At 40.7% G+C, this 24938-nt stretch overlaps 1 protein-coding gene across 3 annotated transcripts; it reads left to right on the top strand.

Moving 5' to 3' along the window:
* Window positions 1–8578: 8578 nt before the first annotated feature.
* On the top strand, window positions 8579–19008 carry LOC133919293 (uncharacterized). 3 transcript variants are annotated; one of them, XM_062363657.1, is made up of 10 exons: window positions 8584–9969; window positions 11322–11801; window positions 11883–12184; window positions 12949–13674; window positions 13760–14038; window positions 14268–14396; window positions 14523–15452; window positions 15540–15755; window positions 17504–17764; window positions 18384–19008. In XM_062363657.1, exons 1-10 carry the CDS (start codon window positions 8685–8687, stop codon window positions 18711–18713), a joined length of 4938 nt encoding a protein of 1645 aa, XP_062219641.1. In that variant the 5' UTR covers window positions 8584–8684; the 3' UTR covers window positions 18714–19008. The 3 variants fall into 3 exon arrangements, with proteins under 3 accessions (XP_062219642.1, XP_062219641.1, XP_062219640.1); XM_062363656.1 differs by having other exon boundaries at window positions 8585–9969; window positions 14268–14429; XM_062363658.1 differs by lacking the exons at window positions 14268–14396; window positions 14523–15452; window positions 15540–15755; window positions 17504–17764; window positions 18384–19008 and having other exon boundaries at window positions 8579–9969; window positions 13773–13950.
* The last annotated feature ends 5930 nt before the right edge of the window (window positions 19009–24938 follow it).

Here is a 24938-nt window from a genome sequence, read left to right as displayed (position 1 = left end):
AGAAAACTACAACTAATAATGTAGATTGCTCGTGGGATAGAGAGAAACACCAGCAACATACCACATTAAACCTACACTAGGTATTACAATAAATTGAAATATGCATATGCAATCCTAGACAATACAATATGTACATTAACTGAAAAGATTTTGCATCTAGCATTATTATCTCTTTTACCTTTGGATGAAGATTTGGGTATATGATGACCATGATCTTTATCAACGCGCCCAATCATATACATTTGGCTTCTTTGCTTGAGCTTTCACTCCATCTTGTGAGCCAGATCTCTAAATCGCCATAGCCGCCTCAGGCTTCAAGTCTTCTTTGGAACCCAAACTAATTAGAGACTCTTCATGTTAGTGATGACTTACTTGAGCACCCAAATAGGGTAGTTCCACCTCCGGTCCTTTCTCCCAGCCATACGTGCAATCACCTTGTCATTGTCATTTTTTTTGAGTTTGTAGTAGTAGTTTTTTTATCTTGATCTTGTAGTTAGGATTGGTGTAGAGATTGCATGTATTATTAGAGAGGTTCTTCATCTTATTCTACTTGACCTCCTTCATGACTTGCTTGCATTGGAAGGAACTGTGGTCTTTTTTATGGCATTTAAAGCATGTCATGGTTGACCCCTCCGTAAACTTATTCACCAAGATAGCACGGTTATTTTGAGAAGGTTGGACGTGTTCTTTTCCCTTTAATCTCGCCAAGTTCTTCTTTAGCTTCTCTACTTATTACTTGAGCTCATAATTTTCTTATGCAATGAGTTTGTTAGATGGTTCTATACCAACACTCTCAACACAAATCTCATTGCAAGGGGGTAAGCAAGATAAATTAATCAAATTATTACAAGAAGTAGAAGCATCTACCTTAGAATTTAATTTAAATAGAGAGGTAGATTGATTCAAAGGGACCTTAGTTTGAGATTCAACACACTCAAATTTAGCCTTACGTTTTTCATGCTCCTTGTTTGTTCAATAATTATTTATAATTAGAAATAAAAGTAGCATGAATGTCATTAAGTGTATTGAATTTCTTAAGCTTTTTTATTGTTTCTTTTAAGGCTCTTTGTTGATCATAAATCAATTTAAGAAGTTCTTCATGAGAAGGAAAATCCTCATCAAATTCATCATCACTTACATTGCTATCCATACATTTGACCATAAGGTACTTGTGAGATGTCTTACGTGATGACTTGTGTGATGATGACCTTAAGAAAGAGTTTTTCTTACGGGAGTGGATGGTGAAGTTTTCATCACTTGAGCTTAACTCTTCATCTTCGCTCACACATCTGTTTATACTTGCTAATGCTTTGGCTATTTCCGTTGTCTCCTTATTATTTTTTATCTTCTTTTCCTTCTTGCTATGACCAATTATGTTGACCAAGTCTTCAATAGAGATTGAATAATCAATCTTAGCATTGATCCTCTTCGTATTCTTCTCTAATTTTGAGAAGAGATTGACGATCTTAGGATCAATTTCTTTATCATTTGATGTGCTTTGATCATCCTCTTCATTGCTATTTTCATCTTGATCACCATCATCTTCGTTTAAGCTTGACTCGTACTTTTGTATCCTCATCCTTGCCTTTATATGTTGGCATTGAGCTTGCTTGCTTGTGAGAGTAAGGTTTTTGATGTCGGATAAGGAAGAAACTTCTATCTCTATGTTCATGGTTATCTTATGGGCGGTGATCTTACTGATTACTTGGTTTAGAGTCATCTTCTTGATGTCGCTCTTGTCATAGATGATAGAGATAATCAACTTGTATTTTGTAAAAAGAACTTAAAGTATTCTTCTCATCACTTGTTCATCTTCAATTTACGTCAAATGTAGGCTATTGATCTCATTAACAAGAATATTCAAATAAGAATACATATCATTAACACTTTTATGAGATAATTCTTTGATGCCAATGAACTTAGTAATTAGCACATGATATTGTTCATTGCACATATCTTTTGTGGCTTCATCTATTTCAATGAAACTATTCTAAACATCATGTGTATTGGTGAGAGAATAAGCTCTACTGAATGCATCAAGGCATAGAGATGATAAAATGATACTCTTTGCCATTACATCAGATTATTTCTCTTTGTTGGTGATGTGCGGCCTCATTCCTATCTTAGTGACTCTCCAAACATCTAAACCTTTAGCTTATAAAAAATAGGTCATTAGAATTTTTCAACGAGAAAATTTTGTGCCATAAAAAAGTAGAGCACAATAGTTATCCATCCCAACTCCGGACGTCACAACTCACTATGCAGTAAATCCTAACTGATCAAAATAAAATTAAAGCTCAAATAACACTTAAATTGGCGAAATATTGTGAAAGGTGTGAGACTCTAACACCAATTATAGAGCTAAATGTTAACTCTAGATAGTTAGATCTGAAGTCTGTATAGCAGTGAAAATGCAATTGAAATAACCTTTTATGAATACTCTTTATGTGAATATTTTATTTTGAAAGTAAATTTTATAGAACTGGCTCCTACGAAAGATCTCATTACCTGTGATGACATGTATCCTCTCCTTCTCTCTCCTCTTCAGCTCAGCCATTGGATTAAAAGATATGTGGCTAGATTAGAGTCTCGCATAGATTTTTCATAGAAAGATCCTATAAAATTTACTTCTTTCATTTTGGTCTCCAATAATATTGCACATTGTTCCTTGTTTTATCGCCTTGATCCCCACTTTGTTGTTGCAAAATGTAGAATCAACAGCATACAGCCAATAGCTGTGTGTAAAATTTCTCCCAAATTACTGTGAACATGCATGGTTCTTTCTTGAACATTCACAGTTATGTGTTGACTTTATGAAAAAAAATGTCCAGATGCATACTACTATTTATGCACAAAATATGCATGTATGTTCATCAACATTTGTTCATCCACATTGTGCATTTGTGCTGACCTAGACATATAGTAAGAGTGGTACCTTTTGCTCTAACATCTTAGCTAATATTCATTTTTTGCCACTTGCAGGAGCAGAAGATATCATGCAAGTCTTTTGTGCATGTTCCATGTTTCATTGAAGTACATGATATGTCATCTGTGATTCATGAGAGAAAAATGAAAGAATTTATGTAATACTGTAGAAAACTCTTTTTGTTTCTTATCTCTTGTCTATTATATTCATTTGTTCAAACATGTTCAGTGTGGATTAACTGTGCTCTATGATGGTATTGCAGGAAGCCAAATATTGGCTGTCCTCCATCTGCAGGTTATTAGTTGTGTTTATTACAGCCTAGAGAAAATTGAAGGTCATATACGTGTGAAGACTAGTTAGCTCCTTGATATGAATGTGTAACCTGCAACATTTTGATTAGATATGCATTGAGATGAGATGTCCAAATTTGTAGGTCTTTGATTGAACTGATGTTTTGTTGCAAATGTTGTGTGTGCAATATGTAGTATAGCGGAATGATTAAATGAACAAATAAGGCACCATTTCAATAGTTATGTGGCCATGTGGGTAGCATCTGGTATTTGGATAGCAATTTGACTTTTTTTTTTGTTTCTGTTTTCTGTTATTCTGACGGTATGCAGACACGGAAATTTTTAGGCCCATTTCAATAGTTATTTTTCTTATGCTTGTTCAGAAGTCAACCAAGTTCATAAGATTTAGATGCATAATAGTTATTACACTCTCAGGATATACAATCTCTTCGAAGAAAATCAGGGTAGCCAAACAACCGACTTCTTTGGCCAGCCGATTATCCATGCAACAGCTTCTCCCGATAGCCAGCTTATTAGAAAAAACTACTCAGAAAAAAATATATCCCAAACATAGTCATTAGTTGCGCATCTGGTGAAGACGGCATCACCACCTCCATTACCTGATATAGCTACAACTACTGAACTAGATATATCATATTTGAGTGATGTAGGAATGTGCAGAGTGCAAGATAAGGTTAACAGGATTGCGCTTAAGGACTAGACAGTAGGTAGAGAAAAATTGGCAGAGCAGGATGAAAATCAGCAAAAGCTTCAGAGATACTTCTACAGATTCACTGTCTGCAATAACTGTAAGCTACGCGAAAGACATTACAAACAAACAAAGCCTTAGTTTGAGCAAGGTTGTTTGGTAGGAGTATAATGGAATAGAGCATTTCAGGACATATGTGTCATTGAATAGCTGGAAGAACTAAAATAGTAAAGAAAAAAAGGTCCCACTACAACAACAGGACCTTCACCGGTGTGTATGCTACAGGTATTTCCTTGCAAGAGTCGACCTTGGTATCAAGATGAGAGGATGTGATGCAAGAACCAGGTAAGTAGAGTGGATTGAGGAATATCTGTGTAGCAATACATTCACAAAAGAGAACTCCATTATAGCACATGAAAGAAGAAATCAAATATGCTGGATTACATGAGCAACTTATCAAATGAAGTAGCAGCAAAAAATTATGATATCTTTATCTGTGTATTCATCAAAAAGTTACTTTTGTAAGCTGTGGAATACAAAAGTAATCAACAGAAGCTATGTAATATAAATGTCCAATTATTTACCTTAACGTAAAGTTCATGAACCTCCTAAAAGAAACTTTTAATTCCATCTTCACTCTGTGAATCATGAAGCAACATAAATCTATGTACCACATTGTTTGTTAAGAAAGAAAATTACTAGGACAAAAGAAATATTTTGAAAGAAAAAGAGAATAGGATCTCATGGTTACAACCCTGACCATAAATAAAGACAAGCATAAGAAGCAAATCTTCACTGATGTGGCACACAGATTAAATCATTTGCCAATAGGGACAGTTGGTGATTCTTATCAATATTGTGCAGACAGAATAAATAATCACTACATATCTTATTTGTATCTCTAGGTTTTTTCTAGAACATTGATCGGTAAGGTTTTCATTAAACATAATATATCACAGTATTAGAAGGACATGACCAGTAGTTACATAAACGGACACAACAAGGTCGTTGAATCTATAAACTGACTTCAGAAACCTGTAAAAGTGAAGTGATGTATTATGTGAAGCCAAACCAATGTAGAAGAATTGTAAAAGTAACCAGTTGATTTCTTTTTTAATCCTAGTCAGATTCCGAGTTGTATTTCACGTGTTCAAAAATTTTCTTTGCCGAATCGGACGCCCGAATCTGAGCCTGGATTCCAACACCTGTGTTTGTGTACAAGTAACATTGTTACTAGCGACAACATCCTCAAGAGTCCTCAATAGTTCCCAATGCATAATATGCCATCGGGAGACAGAAATGGGCACAACATATTTTTTGCCAAATGCCGATACACCAAGTGCATGTGAGCATGGTCCTTAATTGGAAGCACAAACCACCCAAGTAAATGACTACATGTAGTTTACAACAACTCACGAGCAGTGGATGTCCTTAGCACATACTAGGGGCCAGGCCAACAAATAATCACAACTCGTTCTAGTTACATGGGATGTGCGAAGGGAGCAACGTGCAAGGGTCTTCAATAATGGAGCTCCACTCCACTAACCCTACTAATAAACATTGAAGAGGAGGCAAGAACCTGGGCATTGGTTAGTGCGAGTGTGCCACCCATCTAGAGCAACAATTACCGCAAGAGTAGTACTCTTTGTGGTCCTAAAGATTTGTAATGTATAAATCCTATTTGCCCCTCTCCATCTATATAACAGGCAGCTGTCACTAACCAACAATGATTGTTACCCCAAGCAACACAGATGAAGTTTCACAGGGCAAACACAATGCAATTTAATCTATTCATTCACTAACCATTTGGTTTATTGACTCTGCAACTTGCCAGTGCAGGGCTACGGGTACAAATGGAGCAAATTCTAGCTTTGGCAAGATCTAAAACGGAGATTGACCATAAACTCTTTGATCATCTAAAACAGAATGGAGAGAGCAAAAAGAGAGAAAAGCTTGAAGCTGATTGAGAGCAGACCCGACAATTAGAAACAATCCATCAAGCAAAACCTGGGTTACTAACCAGCAAATGAAGAAGCCGATCCAACTCCGGATGGATCTCCACTCCACGCTATTCTAGTACCAGTAGAGGGTGGGGAGGAGGAGGAGAGTAATGCCTCTGGACGAGATAAGACTTCGGCGGAAGGAGGCCTGTCGATTGTGTCCCGTCGCCAGCGATGAGGTTGTTGACAGTGTGGCACAACAAATCGTGGTGTTGGAGGGAGAGGGAGAGGTGCCGACAGAGAGTGGGGATAGGAAAACCTCAGCACCTCTTCTATTTTTTGGGTCCCAAACAAACCCGCTGAGGATTCACGATTTTTTGTAAACCCCCCTGATTGAGTCAATTTGGTTCAGTCAGAATTCCAAACTGCATAGACAGTTCAGTTCGTTTTGGTTCCATTACCACTCATGTTCGACTAGGTTGGTTGGAATCGCAAAACTCAACAACAATCATATTCAGTTTTTTCCCCTCCTGGAAATGGGTGAGCTATACTTGATCAAATTCTTTTATTGGTTTATGACGTTTTTCTCACATTTCCCCTTGATTAAATGTATTTAGTGTATTCAAAATTAGAAAATGTAATTTCCTCATGACCAATTTAATGTATTTGAGATTGGAAATGGTCATAAACTACTAATCACTTTATCTGCCACCACTTAGAAGTATTACCTCTTATGTAAAAAGACTTAGGAGTTTATTGGTGTAGGTTTTGTCTTTCTCTTCAGTGATAAATAATAGTCACAATATGTTATTCCGGTTGTTTTGTGTTCTTGTCCACCTTTTGCATCATCATCATCTTGTCGATCTTAATTTGAACTAACCTAATAGTAAACCTTAGCCTAATTATATTAACACATCAATTAGTGCAGAATTAGGTGGGCTAACCTTGATTTGGGGACACAATTAGTGATAATCTCTGTCACTTGGAGAAGAGCCACGACATGGATCAATACTTTGGTAAAACCCATGTAGGTGTTGTCGATGAGTGCTGAGAGGATTGACGGTGATGAGTTGGTATTGTAGGCGGATCGGTGACAGTCTTTGACCCCCTGAGCACCACTAATTGTGATCGGGACATGTATGAGGGTTCTGTGAGCATGGACAAGAGAGGACCTAGCCCACAACCCCCCTCAAATTTTGTATGGCACTAGAGGATAGGACCGTAACTAATTAGGTTGGTTAGGCCATCGATCATGACACGATGTGATCTTTTAGACTCAATAAGTTAGTTAGAACCAGAATGAGATCACAACTAACACACCTTTACTTTCTAACTTTTGGTTATGCTTGTTTTCATATTGGGGTTCTAATGTCTTGTCATCTCCTCCCTTTGCCTTACTAAATGAAAAATGCTGTCAGATATAAGATATTAAGTCCAACCAACAAAAAGGTCATTCATTTCGAAATGGTTTTGGTGTCATTTTCGCCCGATTAGGTTAAAAAGAGTTTCGGTGGGGACATTGTTGCATGTATTTATACTCAAATTAAAGTAATAAAGAGATATACCAAGGCTCACACAGATTAATTGTTTTTGACTCAATATTTATGGTTTTGCACAAGTCTATCAAAGTGTCACTCCTAGATTCATCAAACATTGAGGCAATGAGCACTTTATCATGGATTTTTTTTGTTGTCGAGAGAAATATCAATTGATTGGATTTTGAATGCACACACCATTGTGTAAAAAATTATTCCATGGCTGCAAACATTTTCCTAGTAAAAACATAGCTCTATTAATTTGGCTTGGTCACACGGGATGTTAGTTCAAGGCAACCTAGGTATAGCCCGCGATATCGTCGTGTTAGTAAAGGTTACCATTTGTTAATTAGGATGTGACATATTTATTTACTTCCCATTTGCAAAGGTCCTTTCTATAACAAATGGCAATTGTGCACAACATTTCTTTGATGACCATCTAGGACCTATTTAGCTCAACAGGTTTACCAATATGTCACACCTGGCAAAAAAAAAATGTTGATGATGAACCACGTGAATGTGTTGAAAGTCCGAGTGTGAATCACGACAAAAGTTGGATAGAACCACCTTTTTGACGTAGTGACTATACAACGAAACGTGCTTTAGAACCTAACTTTAAATTAATTGTACTGTTTTTATTGATTTCTTGTTTGTACAAAAGCAGGTCCCAAAATTGGTGAGTAATTCGATAACTTTACCACAAAGTGACTTTGAAATTGTTCACTGACTTATAATGAAATTATATCTATCTTTTTATCAAAAGTTGCAATATCTAAATAAACTACGTTAAAAAAATAATATTCAGCTATCATCGTAAGTCACTAATCCAACAACTAACACACACTTTTCACAGGTAACGGAGGCCTGTAAGAGGCTAGCCCCAACCACTCAGCCAGGCTAGGGGCCACCCCTTGTTTTAATTGATTGACATTAGGGCTAAGCAAAACTCTTATTTTTCCAAACTTTTCAACTTACAACCAAGTGTTTCTCACGACAATAGGCCGCATTAAATTCTTTATTTTCCAGATTCATTTGAGGGAAAAATTTGTGAGCAGTAAGTTCAGCAAACCAGACGTTCCATACCGATATAGGTCGCATTATTGATTAACAAGAATAAAGAAATGGAAGGGAGGGGGAAAAAAAAATCATCCATGCAATAGCAGTGGGAAACAAACTGGCAATACCCTCCTCGCCTCCCTACCAAGCCTTGCTCCTGCCTCCCCAAGACCAAGGAAAAAAAGAGAGGAAAACATTAAAAAAATAAAACCAAAAAATCCCCAATCCATGAAGCCCACCACTCCCGCCGCCGCCGCCGCGGCGGTCACGACCGATGACCCTTCCCCTTCCCAGTCCGAATCTGCCTCGGCGACATTCTCCGTCGAGCGCCGCGGGGACGCCTCCGCCTCCTGCCGATGGACCCTGCCGGACTTCCCCCGCACCCGCGCCCGCACCTTCTACACCCGCTACTTCGAGGTCGGCGGCTTCGACTGCCGCCTCCTCCTCTACCCTCGCGGCGACTCGCAGGCGCTGCCGGGGTACCTCTCCCTCTACCTCCAGGTCCTCGACCCCAAAACCCCGGTGTCGTCGTCGTCGTCGTCTTCCACCACCACCACCTCCTCCAAATGGGACTGCTTCCTCAGCTACCGCCTCTCCGTCGTTCACCCCACCGATCCCGCCAAGTCGCTGGGGCGCGATTCCTGGCACCGCTTCTCGTCGAAGAAGCGCTCCCACGGCTGGTGCGACTTCACGCCCTCCTCCGCCGCCGCCTTCCTCTTCCAGCCCCACGACGCACTCGTCATTGCTGCCGACATATCGGTTCTCTCGGAGGTCGCCTCCTTCTTCGATCCCGACAGTCGCTTCACCTGGAAGGTGCTCAATTTTGGCCTCTTCAGGGAGATGATCCGCACACAGAAGATCATGAGCCCTGCATTCTTCCCTGCTGCCGCCTCTGCTGGCGGGAGTGACTGCGGGCTTCGGATTAGTGTCTACCAGAGTAATGTCGCTGGTGCAGACCATTTGTCAGTTTGTCTGGAAAGCAAGGAGCCCGTGGTGCAGGCAGCGTCTGGATCATCAGCATCGGCATTGGCGTCAAGTGGTGCAGGGAATGGCGTGCCAGATGGCGATCGTGGGTGCTGGTGTCTTTTCCGCATTTCGATCCTTAATCAGAGGTCTGGTGGGAGCCACATCCACAAGGACTCATATGGTCGGTTCAGCGCAGACAATGCCAGCCTTGGGTGGGGGGATTACATCAAGATGGATGAGTTTTTAGCTGCTGATAGTGGATACCTGGTTGATGGAGCTGTGATGTTTAGTGCCTCAGTGCATGTGATAAAGGAGTCAAACTCATTCACCCGTAGCTTGCCGATGGTTGTTGGAATAGGTAGTGCTGGTGGTGGGCGTGCTGGGGCTAGAAAGTCGGATGGACACTTTGGGAAGTTTGTGTGGAGGATCGAGAGCTTCACAAGACTCAAGGAGCTTCTCAAGAAGCGCAAAATCACGGGTCTGTGTATCAAAAGCAGGCGGTTTCAAGTTGGGAATCGGGATTGCCGTCTTATTGTTTATCCACGGGGTAAGCATTAGCGCACACATTTCTCCAGATTCATTTGATAGCTTCGAAATCAACTTGATGGATTTTGTTCTGATATACACTAAATTGCTTATAGAAAGTGAAATTTGGTAAAAAGCAGTAGGCAACTAGGCATGTGCACACCTGAATGATGTGCACATATCGTTTACATACTTAAATGGTAAAAAAAATGGGAATCAAGTGTCAGGCGTGCTTGATTAAATTCGGATTTGGGAATGGGAAGGGTGAAATCCAGACAAATGAAGTTACCAATTGCACATATATAGTTTTGCCATTTGTTCGGAATAAATTGAGCTTCATCAAAATCAATACTTGTAGTTTGTATTTAGAAACAATAGCTAATAGTTAGCGTACCAATCAAGTAATCAATTAATACATTAGCAATAATTTCATCATTCCTTTTTAGAAAAGGAAATCCATTGATATAAATGCAACATTACAGATGATCTTTTTGGTGCACAAATTCTGTCAATTATCCCCTAAGATGACAACTGGCTCGAATTTCGTCAATCCTTTGTAGAATGAAATCCATCGGAATACTACAGTCAATCATTTTTCTTCTTGGCTTCTTGCACAAATTCTGTCAGTTCCCCTTAGGTGGGGCCTATAACCATTGCTCTCATCTGAGCTGTCCACAAGACCAGGGCGACTGGATTTGTGGATGACAGGCATACTTGTTATCTTAATTACTTTTACCTCTTCCAAGACAATATATAATGTCCATTTCTCATTTCGGCCATCTACGATCCCTGCTAATAAAGTGCTTATTCATGCAACATAATACCAATGGATGCCACTGACAAGTGCCATCCACTTTTTCCCCAAGAAGCTGCAGCCATAGAGTAACACAGTGAAATGTTGTTTTTTCTTTTAGTTTTGCAAAATTGCCTGTTTCGCTCAAGGTCATGAGGCAGAGTCAATATATGCTGTGAGCTGGTCCTAGAGATATGACTACTAGCGAAGTAATCTTAAATTCTGCTTTTCAAGTAGGACATGTAGTTTGCAAATGCAGTTGCGACTTGGGACTTCCTGGGGTTCCTTCCCTCAATATCGAAATCACTTTTGTAAACTAAGTATGTAGTTTGGTTTGGTGCAGTGAGACAGTGACTGCTGTTTCTGAGTAACATTTCTACTGAATTTTAATAACACTGTTGGCAGCCCCCAACATTTTAGTCTGTCTGAAGTTTAAATTGGTTTCACAGCAAACAAGCTATGGCCAGTTTCTTTTTTAGTAGCCTTTGAGTATGATTACTTGTTAATGTTGCATATCTGGGAATTCTTAGAATGTCGGTATTGATTCTTTCTGTTGGTTTTGTTTATGTTGCTGTAACCAGGGCAGTCTCAACCGCCATGCCACCTATCAGTGTTTCTGGAAGTGACAGATCCCCGAAATACAACCAGTGAATGGAGCTGCTTTGTGAGCCATCGTCTCTCTGTCATCAACCAGAGAGTGGAGGAGAAGTCGATCATGAAAGAGTCTCAGAATCGTTACTCTAAGTCAGCAAAGGATTGGGGCTGGCGCGAATTTGTAACATTAACTAGCCTCTTTGACCAGGATGCAGGTTTTCTTGTACAGGATACTGTTGTGTTTTCTGCAGAGGTTCTCTTTCTGAAGGAAACCGCAGCTATGCAAGAGCTTAGTGATGAAGTTTCTGAAATATGCAGTTCAAGTTCTGGATGTCAGATTGAAGCTTTGCCAAAACGATTGTCGTTTACATGGAAAGTGGAAAATTTCTTGCCCTTCAAGGAGATTATGGAGACCAGAAAGATTTTTAGTAAATTTTTTCAGGCTGGGGGTTGTGAGCTGCGGATAGGTAGATGACGTTTATTTACTTTCGTGTCTTCTACAGTTGTACCAAATTCATACTTTGTGTTTACCTCACCACAACTTGCAGGTGTATATGAGTCGTTCGATACAATCTGCCTATACCTGGAGAGTGATCAGTCATCTGGGTGTGATCCTGATAAGAACTTTTGGGTACACTATAAGATGGCTATAATTAACCAGAAGAATTCTGCAAAAACTGTGTGCAAGGAATCTTCAATCTGCACGAAAACATGGAACAATTCAGTTCTCCAGTTTATGAAGGTTTCAGACATGCTGGATACTGATGCTGGCTTTCTTGTCCGAGACACTGTTGTTTTTGTTTGTGAAATCATAGACTGTTGCCCATGGTTTGATTTCTCTGATCTTGAGGTGAGGTTTGATCCACTTTTTATTCTTGACTTGTCTATTTGTTCTTGTAATGCATCGGTGGAGGGAAGTTTGATGAGACTGTTAGAATTTGTTGGTTTGCTACAACATATGCCAATGAAAAGAACTGTAATTTTTACTATAATTAAGCATAGCAAACTGTGTACTGATCAGATTGCAGTTTAAGATACCGATTTTGTCAATTTTAAGAGTCCTATGAACTCATATAAATTGTTTAAGCATGGGAATATTCTGCATGAACGAATTGCAATGTTTGATGAAATTCTGCAGATGGTAGCCATCTATGTTGAAGCAGGCATTTCTTGTCCCTCTTGTTTAATGTTTTAATTACAGTTTGTTCTTGCTACTGAGGACTTTGCTTTTGTGGTGGCCTAACTATGGCCCATAGGTAACATGCCTTGTTAACTATTGCATCAATGCCTGCATTTATCTGCTAGTTTACTCAAAGCAATGAGATGTCCTATGACTGTTAATGAGATTTTATTCGGAAGATACCAATATCTGCTGGATTAGTTAATCGTTGTTGAGTAAATAGACTTTAGTTTTCTGATCTTCAAAGGATGTTATGGGTGATAGTATGATATATGTATGTAAGTTGCTGTTGTACACGTGTTATGGTCCTTCCTGTGTTATACTCTGACAGCAAAGCCTGTTGTGTTCACGGCACATTTTCAGAACTGATAACCAGATGTGTTCATATAGTAGACAGTTCTCTTGTATTGGGCTTATAATAACTTGTCTAGCAGGTCTTTGCTTCAGATGATGACCAGGATGAATTGTCAACAGATCCTTATGAACTAATTGATTCTGAAGATAGCGAAGGTATGAGTGGCGATGAGGAAGATATGTTCCGGAACCTCCTCTCCAGAGCTGGATTTTCTCTTACATACGGAGATAACTATACTCAACCGCAGGTTACATTAAGAGAAAAAATTCTAACGGATGCTAGTGCGATTGCTGGGTTCCTTACTGGCCTGCGTGTTTATCTGGATAATCCAGCAAAAGTTAAGCGTATGCTTCTTCCAACCAAAGTATCCACCAAGAATGGTGGAAAGAAAGATGTTTCAAAGTGTGATTCGAACTCTACAAGTCTCATTAGTTTGTTGATGGGGGTTAGTGCCTTGAAGCAGGCTATCATAGATTTGCTTCTAGATATAATGGTTGAGTGCTGCCAACCTTCAGAAGAAAGATCAACATATGGTTCCTCAGCAAGTACTAAAACTCCTGATTCAAATGGAGCTAGCTCTCCACCAGAGCTTAGCGTTGAAGGTGAACTAACAGAATGCGCATGCAGTAATGTGTATGAGAGGGCGGAACCTAATAGTGATGATATTCGAGATAGTCCTGCAATACGAGAGGCAGATTTGGCTACAAATAAGATTACTCCAAATATTCTAGAACGTTCATGTTGTCCTCCAGAAACATCTGCTGCTGATTTGGCAGCAGATGAAGGCTCTGAGCAGGCTTCCAGGGTATGATTTGAGATTTCTTATATTTTTTAACCTTATCATCACATTTTCATTATTGATGTGTTATCTTGCCAATTCTTATTTCTAGTTAAAATGGCCAGAGCAATCAGAGGAACTGTTAGGATTGATTCTTAATTCATTGAGAGCACTGGACAACGCTGTCCCACATGGATGCCCTGAACCAAGAAGACGGCCTCAGGCTGTCCAGAAAATTGCACTTGTCCTGGAGAAAGCTCCAAAACAGCTCCAGCCAGATTTGATTGCCCTCGTACCAAAGTTGGTTGATGGTTCAGAACACTCCCTCACGGCTTGTGCACTGTTAGATCATCTTCAAAAGCCAGATGCAGAGCCTTCATTGAGATTACCAGTAAGTTTGCCTTCTTAGACTATTGTTATGTTTTTGGCTGATTTCATTGCGTGAAAACATATCATTTCCACTATTTTTTGGAATGAGTAACTGGCGTGTCTGCTTTTTTCTACTGTGTTGTGAGTTTGACAAATATGATTGTATTGGTGGATAGCTCTAGATGTTCAGTAAACATACAGGTGAATAACTGATACCTGATATGATTCTGTTTTTATTTTAACCATTGCAGGTTTTTGGTGCCCTTGCTGAGTTAGAATTTGAAAGTGATATCTGGCAACGAGCATCTGTTCATGCACTTGAATTGTTGTCTGACTCAAATGATGAGCCTCTTGTAGCTGCCATTACTTATGTTCTCAAGGTAGCATCTCAGTTCCAGCATCTTTGTCAAGCGGTATGTTTACCATTCATGCTTCTTGACTTTCCTATTTGTTCAGAATCTTCTCAGTTTTCATATTAGTGACTGCTTTGTTTTTGTTTTCCAAAGGTTAGAGATGTTCGATGGAGATTGAAAGGCCTGGGAACTGAAGTTCCACATTGCGTGCTTGACTTTCTGTCTAAAACAATTCAAAGCCAGCCAGATGTAGCCGAAGCTATATTGAAGGATATTGATTCTGATTGTGAGCCTGAAAACAATTGCCTATCATCATCTTGTAGTATTTGTTGTACAACAAATGGGCTTTCAGCTGAAGGGATGTATTCCTGGGAAGAGCAAACTGTGCATGGAAGAAATCATCTATCAGATGTATTTGTACTGATAGAAATGTTATCAATACCTGGATTGTTTGTTGAAGCCACACAGATTTTCGAGAGGGCTTTATTGCGAGGGGCCTTTGGTCTACAATTAGTAGCCATGGTGCTGGAAAGAAGACATTCACACATGTCATGTTTAAAGTCTGGGTCTGTCGTGAATGATTCACAGGACAAACAAGTTTTGTTAGATGGGCAGTTTGAACCTTTGTCTGTTCAAGAAAATGATTTCACTTCAGTCCTTGCACTTGGCGAGGTATTATCTCTATCTACAAAAACGAAGGTTCAAGACTTAGTGCGGATGCTTTATGCTATCATGTTTAAGATCTATGCTGAGGATCATTATAGATATAGAATTCTGAAGGGCCTTGTTGAACGAGCAACAAATACGTCAGATAACTGCCGAGCAGTTGACATAGATATGGATGTCCTGGTATTTCTTGTTAAGGAGTATGGGATCACAAGACCTATTTTAAACATGATACGCGAGGTTGCTGAAGTTGCTCAGGCTGACCGTGCAAATCTTTGGCACCAAATATGTGCTACTGAAGATGAAAATGTTCGTTTGCGAGAGGACATGGAAATGGAACAAACTAACTTCACCAACGAAAAGGTTGCATTAAACCAACGAATAACTGAATCGGAGACAACTATTGGCCGTCTAAGGGTATTTCTTTGTTGCGACCCAGTTGTTAACCCTGTTGTTCCTGTTTGTTTTGTTATCCTAACATTTGTTGATTTCTCATCATTGTAGTCTGAGCTAAAAGCTGAGAGGGATCGTTTTACTCGTGAGAAGAAGACACTGTCTGATCAGATGCTGGAGATTGAGAATCAATTGGAATGGGTGCGATCAGAGAAAGATGAGCAAACTGCAAAGCTCTCTGCTGATAAAAATAATCTCCATGATCGTCTTAATGATGCAGAGACACAACTCTCGATGGTGAAAGCACGCAAACGTGAAGAACTAAAGGTAGGAGTTATAGTAACCCTACACAATACTTGTGTGTCGAATTGTGTTTATGCTGATCGAAAGAAACTGTTCATCTGTGATGTTTCTTGTCATCAAGTAATAACTTGATTATGATACCAATTCTGGGACCATATGTTATTGGATCGATACCGGAAGTACGTCTTATGTCGTTGCTCGATACTTTTTTTGGTTACCAGTGTTGTTTGATACTGTAGATATGTGCTGTTCAGTTATTCTAAATAAGTCTATACACCTTGACCTTGAGTTTCTATATCTAATATTCGAAGTTTATGCCTTATGAGGTTAAGCTGTAGGATAAAAATGCTATTGCTGTTTTAAAAAAATTATAGACTTACAGCTGTTACTTATAGTTGGTTACTGTTAAGAATAGCAGCTTGTATTCCTAGGAGGCCCTAGGCCATTATATACACATGTACGTGTGAAAATATACAAAGAACCCCTTATACTCTGGGGCTATTACACAGAGCAATATATATCTATCTAACAGTTAGTCAGTTACTTACCACCTGTGCTCTGAAGTTGCCACAAACAGGGTTGGAAAATCACCCTTAGCTGGCTGATGCTCAGCCATCCTCCTTTTTTTAAAAAAATTTATGTAATTTTAATATGATTTCGTTTGTTCCTGGCTAGGACATGCATTTTAGCAGTCCATTTTTAGTTATCTAAAGTTATGTTCAATGGAAATGCATTGCTGAGTGTAAGGAAAATTGATAAACAAAAAAAGAAAAGAAAATGTGAGTGCGTGTGAGTGTGGGTTTTGCGGTGGGGTGGGATTTAGGGGGAGAAAATCCAACCGGAGAACCACCAGGAACCAGCCAGTTCCCCTATCTTGGCTGGGGTTCAGCATTTTTTCACAATGTGGTTTTGTAATTTATCACTCCTACATAAATTGTCGCAAGTATGTGTCTGATATCATAAAGATGCATATCTTGAAAATGATTCATCATTCGCTTTAAGTAGCTCCTTTTGATCACATTGATCATCTGTTTTACAAAGATACCTGAGGTAATTGTGTCCATAAAACCATCAATGAGATGATTAATCACTATGAATGCATGATTTCTTGTACACACCATGGTGAAGGCAGTTGGTAGTAGTTCTACCTTTTGTATGCGAGCTCCTCTAGGATTTTGGTTCATGTTGAGAGTATCAATGGTGATTTGATTGGTGTCCGTAATTATCCTATTTCATGTGCTAGCGCTGATGCATCATTTGTTGGAATCCTTGGTTTTTACCTTTCTCTTAAAGTCTCTGAAAATGTGTGCCATGGGATCTACTAGTATTGTTGTTTCCTTCAGAGTACAGACACGCCTTTGTAAGGTCAATTGACCGATCTTCTAAATTGGCGATGGTTAGTGGTCGCATACTGCTTGGCTGTGGATTTTTGCCTTTCTCTAAGAATCACAATTTATGTTGAATTCTTCTATGGAATGCATTGGTGTATGTACATAATGTGGCAGGGGCCATTTTACTGATTTGTTCTAGAGGTTTGTTGATTTATGTCAGAGGTTTGTTGATTTATGTCACTAGAAGCTACTCTTACCAACTGTAGATATTATATGAACTTATATGAAGCAATTTTGACTTCCTTTACAAACGACAATTATAATGATAATATCATCACGTGATATTATCGGTAGCTTCATTTTAACTGTTTACATTTCAATGATATATCAACTGGATCAATGCTATACATTTACAAATGATTAATGTTTTTATGTGGTCAGAAAATGACAAAGGAGAAAAATACATTAGCAGAATGGCTGAAGAATGCTGAAGCTTCAAGGAAAAGGTTCGACGATGAATTAAAACGTTATGCAGCTGAAACACAGACTCGTGAAGAGATTCGAAAATCACTTGAGAATGAAGTGAGAAGGCTGACACAGACAGTTGGGCAAACTGAGGGAGAAAAAAAGGAAAAAGAAGAGCAAATTGGTCGTTGTGAAGCATACATTGATGGGATGGAGTCAAAACTACAAGTTTGCCAGGTTTTCCACCTTGCTATTTTTTTATGTTTTCACAATAACTGTTTGTCCTATACGTGTACCTATACTAATTATTCTCTGATGCCTAACTAAAAAATGGCAATTATTTCCATAGGATATTTTTAATTTTGCCCTGAAAATATAGTAGTCAAGGGCATCATATGTTTGGAGGGATTTGCCCATGAACTATTTGATATATGTAAAAGCAATCTTACCTGTGTTTTGCACATCGGTTTTTAAATGGGTAGTTCAAAGATGTTTCTGAAAACAAATCGTGCATTATTATCAATTGATCTAATTAAAGGCTCAGCATAATTCCGTGGAGAGAAACTGATTAGGAAATTGTGAACTTGTAAATTTCTATGGTGGATTTGAAATCAGGAACTTGCTTGTTTCGGTATGTGATGTACATGTTCCTTCAGCTATATCATTACTGCCTGAGATGTACATGTTCTTTCAGCTACTATGCGCTGGCAGCGCTGCTTATAGAACTTGGCAGCTTTGGAACGATGAGCAATTTCACCACATTTGTCCTGCTTATTTATTATTAATATTATTATTATTTACTTTGGAATTTGCATCACAGCTAAGCTATCATGTTTACTGATGTATCATCTTTCAGCAATACATTCGGACACTTGAAACGTCACTCCAAGACGAGATGGCTCGGCATGCTCCACTGTATGGTGTTGGTGTCGAAGCTTTGTCGATGGATGAGCTTGTGACCCTTGCAAACATCCACGAGCAGAGTTTAAGACAGATCCATGCGATTCAGCAAAGGAAAGGTAGCAGCCATCTCTTGGGTGGCCCCTCCCTCGCACATATCCCTGGATTATTCACCTCGCCTCCTTCAATGGCAGTTGGCCTGCCGTCCTCGTTGATCCCCACATCCCAGATAGCTCCCAATGGCGCAGGAATCCATGGGAATGGCCCCTGGTTCAATCCGACCTAAAGTGTGAAGACGCGGTTGGAAGTGGAAGATGTCCATTTTGTGCATTTGATTCAACGGGCCACATTTGCCTGGGCGTATTTTGCAGCCTCTGAGCAAGCCAACGTGATAGCCTTTTTGTTCTTGGCCTTCCGTCTGGTTCTCCCCTTGTATGTAATCGGTAGTGCCGTCGGTTTGATATCACATGAGCGTAACGGGCTTCAGTATGAAATAATATTGTAATAATCAAGGAATCCGATGGAACTATCAGGTGCAAGTGGAGAGCAATGGGAATGGTTGAGCTTGTTCACTTCTAAAAGCATTGGGGGTTTTCTTTTCTAGGAAAGGTGCGATGTGATAGCGAGTTTCAGTCTTATTTCTTCATTGGGATACTTCTCATGCTCACTTTGGTCCTCCTCCACTTTCCGAGCTTCCCTGGTGAGACTTCTTGCTGGTATTTCAGCAACGGAGTCCTTTGCCCCCTGCCCGTCCAGACTCCAGAGATGACGTTACGAAACAACGGCAAGCGTACTGGAAAGGAAGGAGCAGTACGTGGAAGTTGGAGGACTGGAAATGCAAGCCGATGTATTTGGCGAATCATGGCCTCTTGTGCGCGACGGCCAAAATTGCTCCAGCGCAAAAGCCTTTCCCAACCTTGGACGACACACGGCGCAAGCGGCCGCGTCGAACCGAGGCAGCAAGGCTCGCCGCACCCGCACGCTCGGAAGCTTGAACAGTTGAACGCTACGCGCGCTGCGCTGCGCGGCTAGAGTGGTCGGTTCCCGCCTTTTTCGGCGCCGTTCCCCGCGCTCCGCTCCTCCGCGGGGACTGAGATCCTCTGACTGGAAGTCGGTGACTTCAAGATTCAAAGTGAACCGTTGGGCTACAGTATTTGATAAACAGTAAAATCGTGTTACATTACTGATAAACAGTACCTATACTACAGTAATCTACTGCAAAATACTGTCCACCCTAACTTAGTGTGTATCTCTGACTTCACACGGCTGAAGTTAAAGGATTCAGTCCCCTCCACGGTAGGAAGGATGTTGCCTAATTTTTTTAATAATATTATTTTATTGTAAAATTGTAAAAATAATAGCTAAATTTATAAAATGCAAGAGTAGTTACATGTCAGCACGTGGAGCACCGATAAGTAGTCTATACTCTACATGCCGACTTCCTACGTTACAGTGGGCGTGGGATCCTGTCGGCACGCATGTTCTGCCGAAAAAAATTGTCAGCACTCCACGTGATGACAAGCCCCCGGGTACACATCGACATGGCTCTCGGCCAATGGGAGAGCCGACCGGCCTGTCGATACTCGCTTTGCCGACAGGCCTGTTGGCATTCTAAGTACTGACAGGTGTTATTTCAATAATTTTTATTTTTTTAATAATATTATTTATTAATTTAGGAATAATCAATTAATGAGGAACGTGCAGAGCAAGAGTTAGTGTATATATGTCGACACTAAACAATACCGCTTGTATTATTAAAATATTAAAATGTGGAAACCACCTTAGGCTATAAAGGAATGTAACAACGATGGTGACATGTTCGATACATTTTACACTCTATCATAGATATGTACTGATGACAAACCTAATATATTTTAAGGAATTTAAATAAAGGCATATACAGAAAGTAACAACAACATTAGCATGTATATATAGAGAACAACAGCCACGCGTGGGAGAGGAAGGAATCGGCAGCCGAAGAGTATAAATCGGCCTATCGGTACTCCGTATACCGACACGCCTAACATGGCACCTGTCGGCATTGCGAAATGCTGACAGGTCCCTTCGCACCACAAATAGCATACATGGCACCCTTTTCGCCGAGTCCACCACTTGTTGACACTCCATGTGCCGATAGGACCCTAGGTCTACTGCCACGTAGGAAGTCAGCAAGCAGAGTGACTGAAGGTGATATGCCCTAGAGGTAATCATAAAGATGATTGTATCGTACGTCTATGTTCATGTACTATCGAATAATATGTTATTCCAAGAATAACTATCGTTTATATTGATTGACAAGTATTTGACTTGTTCGTAAAACTCTTTGTTTATATCATGATGTTATTCTTAGTCGATCCCTGATCGCATATCATTGTGATAATACATAAGACCAGCACATGTATTGGTTGATGATCATGTTTCATGGATCATAGGTATAGAGATACTATATCAATAATGTGAATATTTATATTAGAGAATATGATGTTGGATAAATCTACCTTGAGATACTGCTGGGATTGTTATTTATGATGTGTCATTAGTTGTTATCTCAAATAGTGTACCTGCAGGATCCTTAGACCTCAGATCGTTATCGATTCCCAGAATGTGTAGTGGCATATTTTGAGGCTGCTAAACGTTATTCCGTAACTGGGTAGTCGTAAAGGTATTTTTTGGATTTATCATGAAACATGTCGTGGGGTATGAGCGATCAAAATAGAATTTGCCCCTCCTTGATAACGAGAAAGATATCTCTGGACCCCTCGAGGTAGTTGAATTGAGAAAGTGCATGATCATGCCAATACGATTAAAGAGTTAATCATGATGAATTCACTACTTGATCGAGTGAATGGTCGAGCTATCACAAGGGTGGTACATATCTCGCCTTGAGCTTGACTGGTATCGTAAGGCGAAGGAATTGGTGCATGTATATATCAAGGTTCAGCCGATATGATCTTTTATGTATACTCAGGAGTCAACATGTCCTGCTAGGGACCGCTATTGATTTTGGTTTGGAAAAGGTTTACGAGTCGTAGCCATTTGTACATGAATCTAACGGGTGACACACTTAATGGGTTGGAACAAAACATGCGAATTGGATTTGTATACGGGTTTTGATTTGGATTGTGATCCATGAGAAGTTAGAGTTCTAAAGGGCTTCCAACGTGGGAGCTCATTGACGAGCTCTATATAAGGAGAGGCGTGGGTAGGGCGTGCAAGGGTGAAGCCACTCCGAAACCTTAACTGCAGCCTTCCACATGATCTCCCAAAACCCTAGCTACGCGTGCGATGCTAGCACATCTGCGCTCAACGTTTCTGCCCAGTACATATGGATACCGTAGAGGTGTTGCTGCTATTGCGGCGCTGATCTTCTCCACGAGTTGAACGCGATGTGTTCGGGTCGCCACCTGCTCGGAGTTGGTCGAGGAGCACGACTACCTACTCGGAGTTGGTTGAGGAGCACGACCACCTGCTCGGAATTGGTCGAGAAGCGTGACCACCTATGCAGGGCTGGTCGAGGATCTGATCGAGAATCTGCTCGAAGAGTTTGACGTATACGACATTAGATCAGTTTACTCTAACTCTTCTTTCGCTGTATTGCGCGTCGAGCGGTAACGATCTATGATCTCCTACTAGCATGATTTTCTAGTAAATATGGTAGATTTTTTTTTAGGCTAACATAGCCTGTTCGTTACCAAACAGTGACAACATGTCCCTAATTGGTACTTCACATGCCGACAGGTATCTATTCTTACAATTGTATAAATTTGACTATTATGTTTATAATTTTCTAAGAAAATAATATTATTAAAAAATTGATGTGGTCTTGGGTGCGCCTCCACGTTAACGGGCCAACGGTCCACTTCCCCTGCGTGCCGGCGCTGTTAGGGCGGATGCTCACGAGCGACAAGGTTGTTAAATCCTGTTTGTTTCAGTTTAAAATTGTGGAGTGTGATTTATAATCTGTAAACTAAAACAAATAAACTTTTATCATAATCCAACTCTTATATTATAATAATTCAGCAATCAAAATTATATCAACTTCTACCAATTATACCATCTAACTTCTTACTATCTACAATCTACGGCTGATTTTCAGATCTCCACTGAAACAAACAACCGTTAGCATGGGCGAACGTTCGTTGGGCCGTGGAAGCCGGTCTTGCGTCGGGTTGCCCGCCACGCTGGAAAACACACGCGAGGTGATGAGGCCCTGTCGTCCCGCCGGGCATCGAGATTGGTGCGAACTCGAACCGTCACGTCAGTTGAGCCCAGATCACACATGCAGCCCACGCGCGACGCAGAAGTATTCTAGCACGCCTCGCCCCAACTAACGAACGGGAAAGGGGGACAACACAACAGCATGACCAGATAGCCCTACAAGATGCTCAAAAAAAAAAAAAAAGATAGCCCTACAAGAAAAACAGAACAGCATGGACGTATGGTGAGTCACTGATGCGTCTCCAACACGTGTCCAAAGTCTCCAGAAGTAATCAACATACGTGTACGTTTACGTGTCCTTGAGTAAGCTCAGAGACGTGTCTGAAGAGGACACAAAAGATAGTCACTGATGGATTAATCGGGACACGGGCGAATTCACGTTTGTTCACGTCAGGGATCGTGGGAGAATCCAGGACCACGAGCAAGATCGATCGAGCGCCGACGGCCCACGTAGCCGCATCAGTCTCCGTTCCCCATTTTTTTCCTTTCCCTTCGGCGCTGCCGTGCCTCGTGGTCCAACCAATATGCGTCCCTCCCATCGAATCGGATAAAGGTCGCTAGTCGCCCGCTACTTGTATCGCATCTAGAGCGTCGGATATGTTGGCATCTCTAGCCTTGTCAACTCACCGGCGGCCGACCATGCCCGCCGCGAGAATTTGCGCCGTGCTCACGAAGCTCTTCATCCAAAGGCATCTCTCTGGTGGCGCAGTTGCACAGGCGCCACAACGAAAGCAGGTGTGAGAACGATTGGTGCCAGGAGTGCAGGAGTGGTAGTAGCAAAAGGCAAGCGAGAAATCGAGTAGATGTGTAGACGCTTTGGCTGAACGGCAAGCACATCGAAAAGCGATCCCTACTCCACTCGGCACCATATGATGCGTCACTAGACTCTTCAGTTTCAGAGCCTTCGACAAGCGTTCGTGCCGTGTGCTTTTTGCGGTTGCCTGTGATGTGTCTGTTACAGTCCGTACAGGTCCCGTACTGCCAGACAGTCCTCTGGGCCCACCATGCAGTGGTGGGGGATCTTCTGCGGCCACGTAGGCGTGGGGCCCTCGGGTGTAACTAGACTGATTGCCTTCACTGCTCAGCCCGGGCCCAGTCTACCGGTGATTCCAGGATCATCTGCGGGCCGCGCGAACAGCGGAAAAGTGAAGATTCTCTGCCCAACAGAACAGTGGCCGTTTGATTATATCTGCATCTGAGGGTCTGTTTGATTATATGTATAAGGGTATTTTAGCTAATTTTAGCCCATTTCGAGCCTATGTTTATGCAGAGAAGGTCGTTTGATTGTCTTATATGTATTATTTTTTTATCTGCAGATGTAATTATATTGTTAGAGTCTAGTCTAATAGATACGTCTGAATGGAGTTTCTCTACGAAGTCTAGCTCGGTAAATACATTGCATCTGCTACAATACTGTAACGAGCACACTTATTAGTTTTAGATGTAAGATCACAGTATCCGCTCATACAGACAACTAAACACTTTAACATAGTCATTACATCTGCATGTGTATGATCACTGTATCTACCTATACACATAACCAAACACTCTTCTTTCCAGTGTTACTACAACCGCTCTGTTTGCTTTTACTCGTCCAGGATATACATTGCAGCTCTACGTAAACTCATACCAATAACCAAACACACCCCAGTGACATCTAAAGATTTCCCTTAGAAAAATTAATTTCTTTTCTAAAAGTGTTAAATCTGCAAAGTTTAAAATATTTTATATTGTAAGATACTTACATAACATGTTGAGTGTAAAACTGCCAAACTAGTTTTCAAAAGAATATCTCCTATCACTTTTGTCGGTGTAATAGGAAAGGGACGTCTCACTAGGTGGGCCCCATGTCAACCGACAGGCAAATACCCTAAGACCACGACCCTTACCTTGTGATCACGGCAGGACTTCATCGACCAACCCCCTGATGATGGACAAAACCCTTTGTTGGTCGTATGGTAGGTACTTACTTAACCGATCGAATCACATTGAATGACATCTACTCAAGTGTTTTACTTCCCAAGGCACTCCCCTTTAGTGAGCGAGGTCATGGGCATGCATGCTATGCAATGACCTATCGTGTACATTTAATGCTACGAGATAGCCTCGTAGGCGTGCGTAACAGCGTCTAGTAGATGAAACAAGGCTTGCAGGATGACCAGAGCAGGACGGGCGTGCCTACGCCCATCGTGATGAGCTATGAGTTGTTAGCTTCATCAGGTGTAGGTCTGTCACAAAGTTTGGCACGGTCTGTTTGTATGTACTCTTTTTTTCCTGTTATATAAAGGGGAAG

The sequence above is a fragment of the Phragmites australis genome, chromosome 5 (assembly GCF_958298935.1).
Source record: "Phragmites australis chromosome 5, lpPhrAust1.1, whole genome shotgun sequence".
NCBI classification, from domain to species: domain Eukaryota; kingdom Viridiplantae; phylum Streptophyta; class Magnoliopsida; order Poales; family Poaceae; genus Phragmites; species Phragmites australis.
Note: the sequence above shows the minus strand (reverse complement) of the source record. Positions and strands in the feature narration are given on the sequence as shown.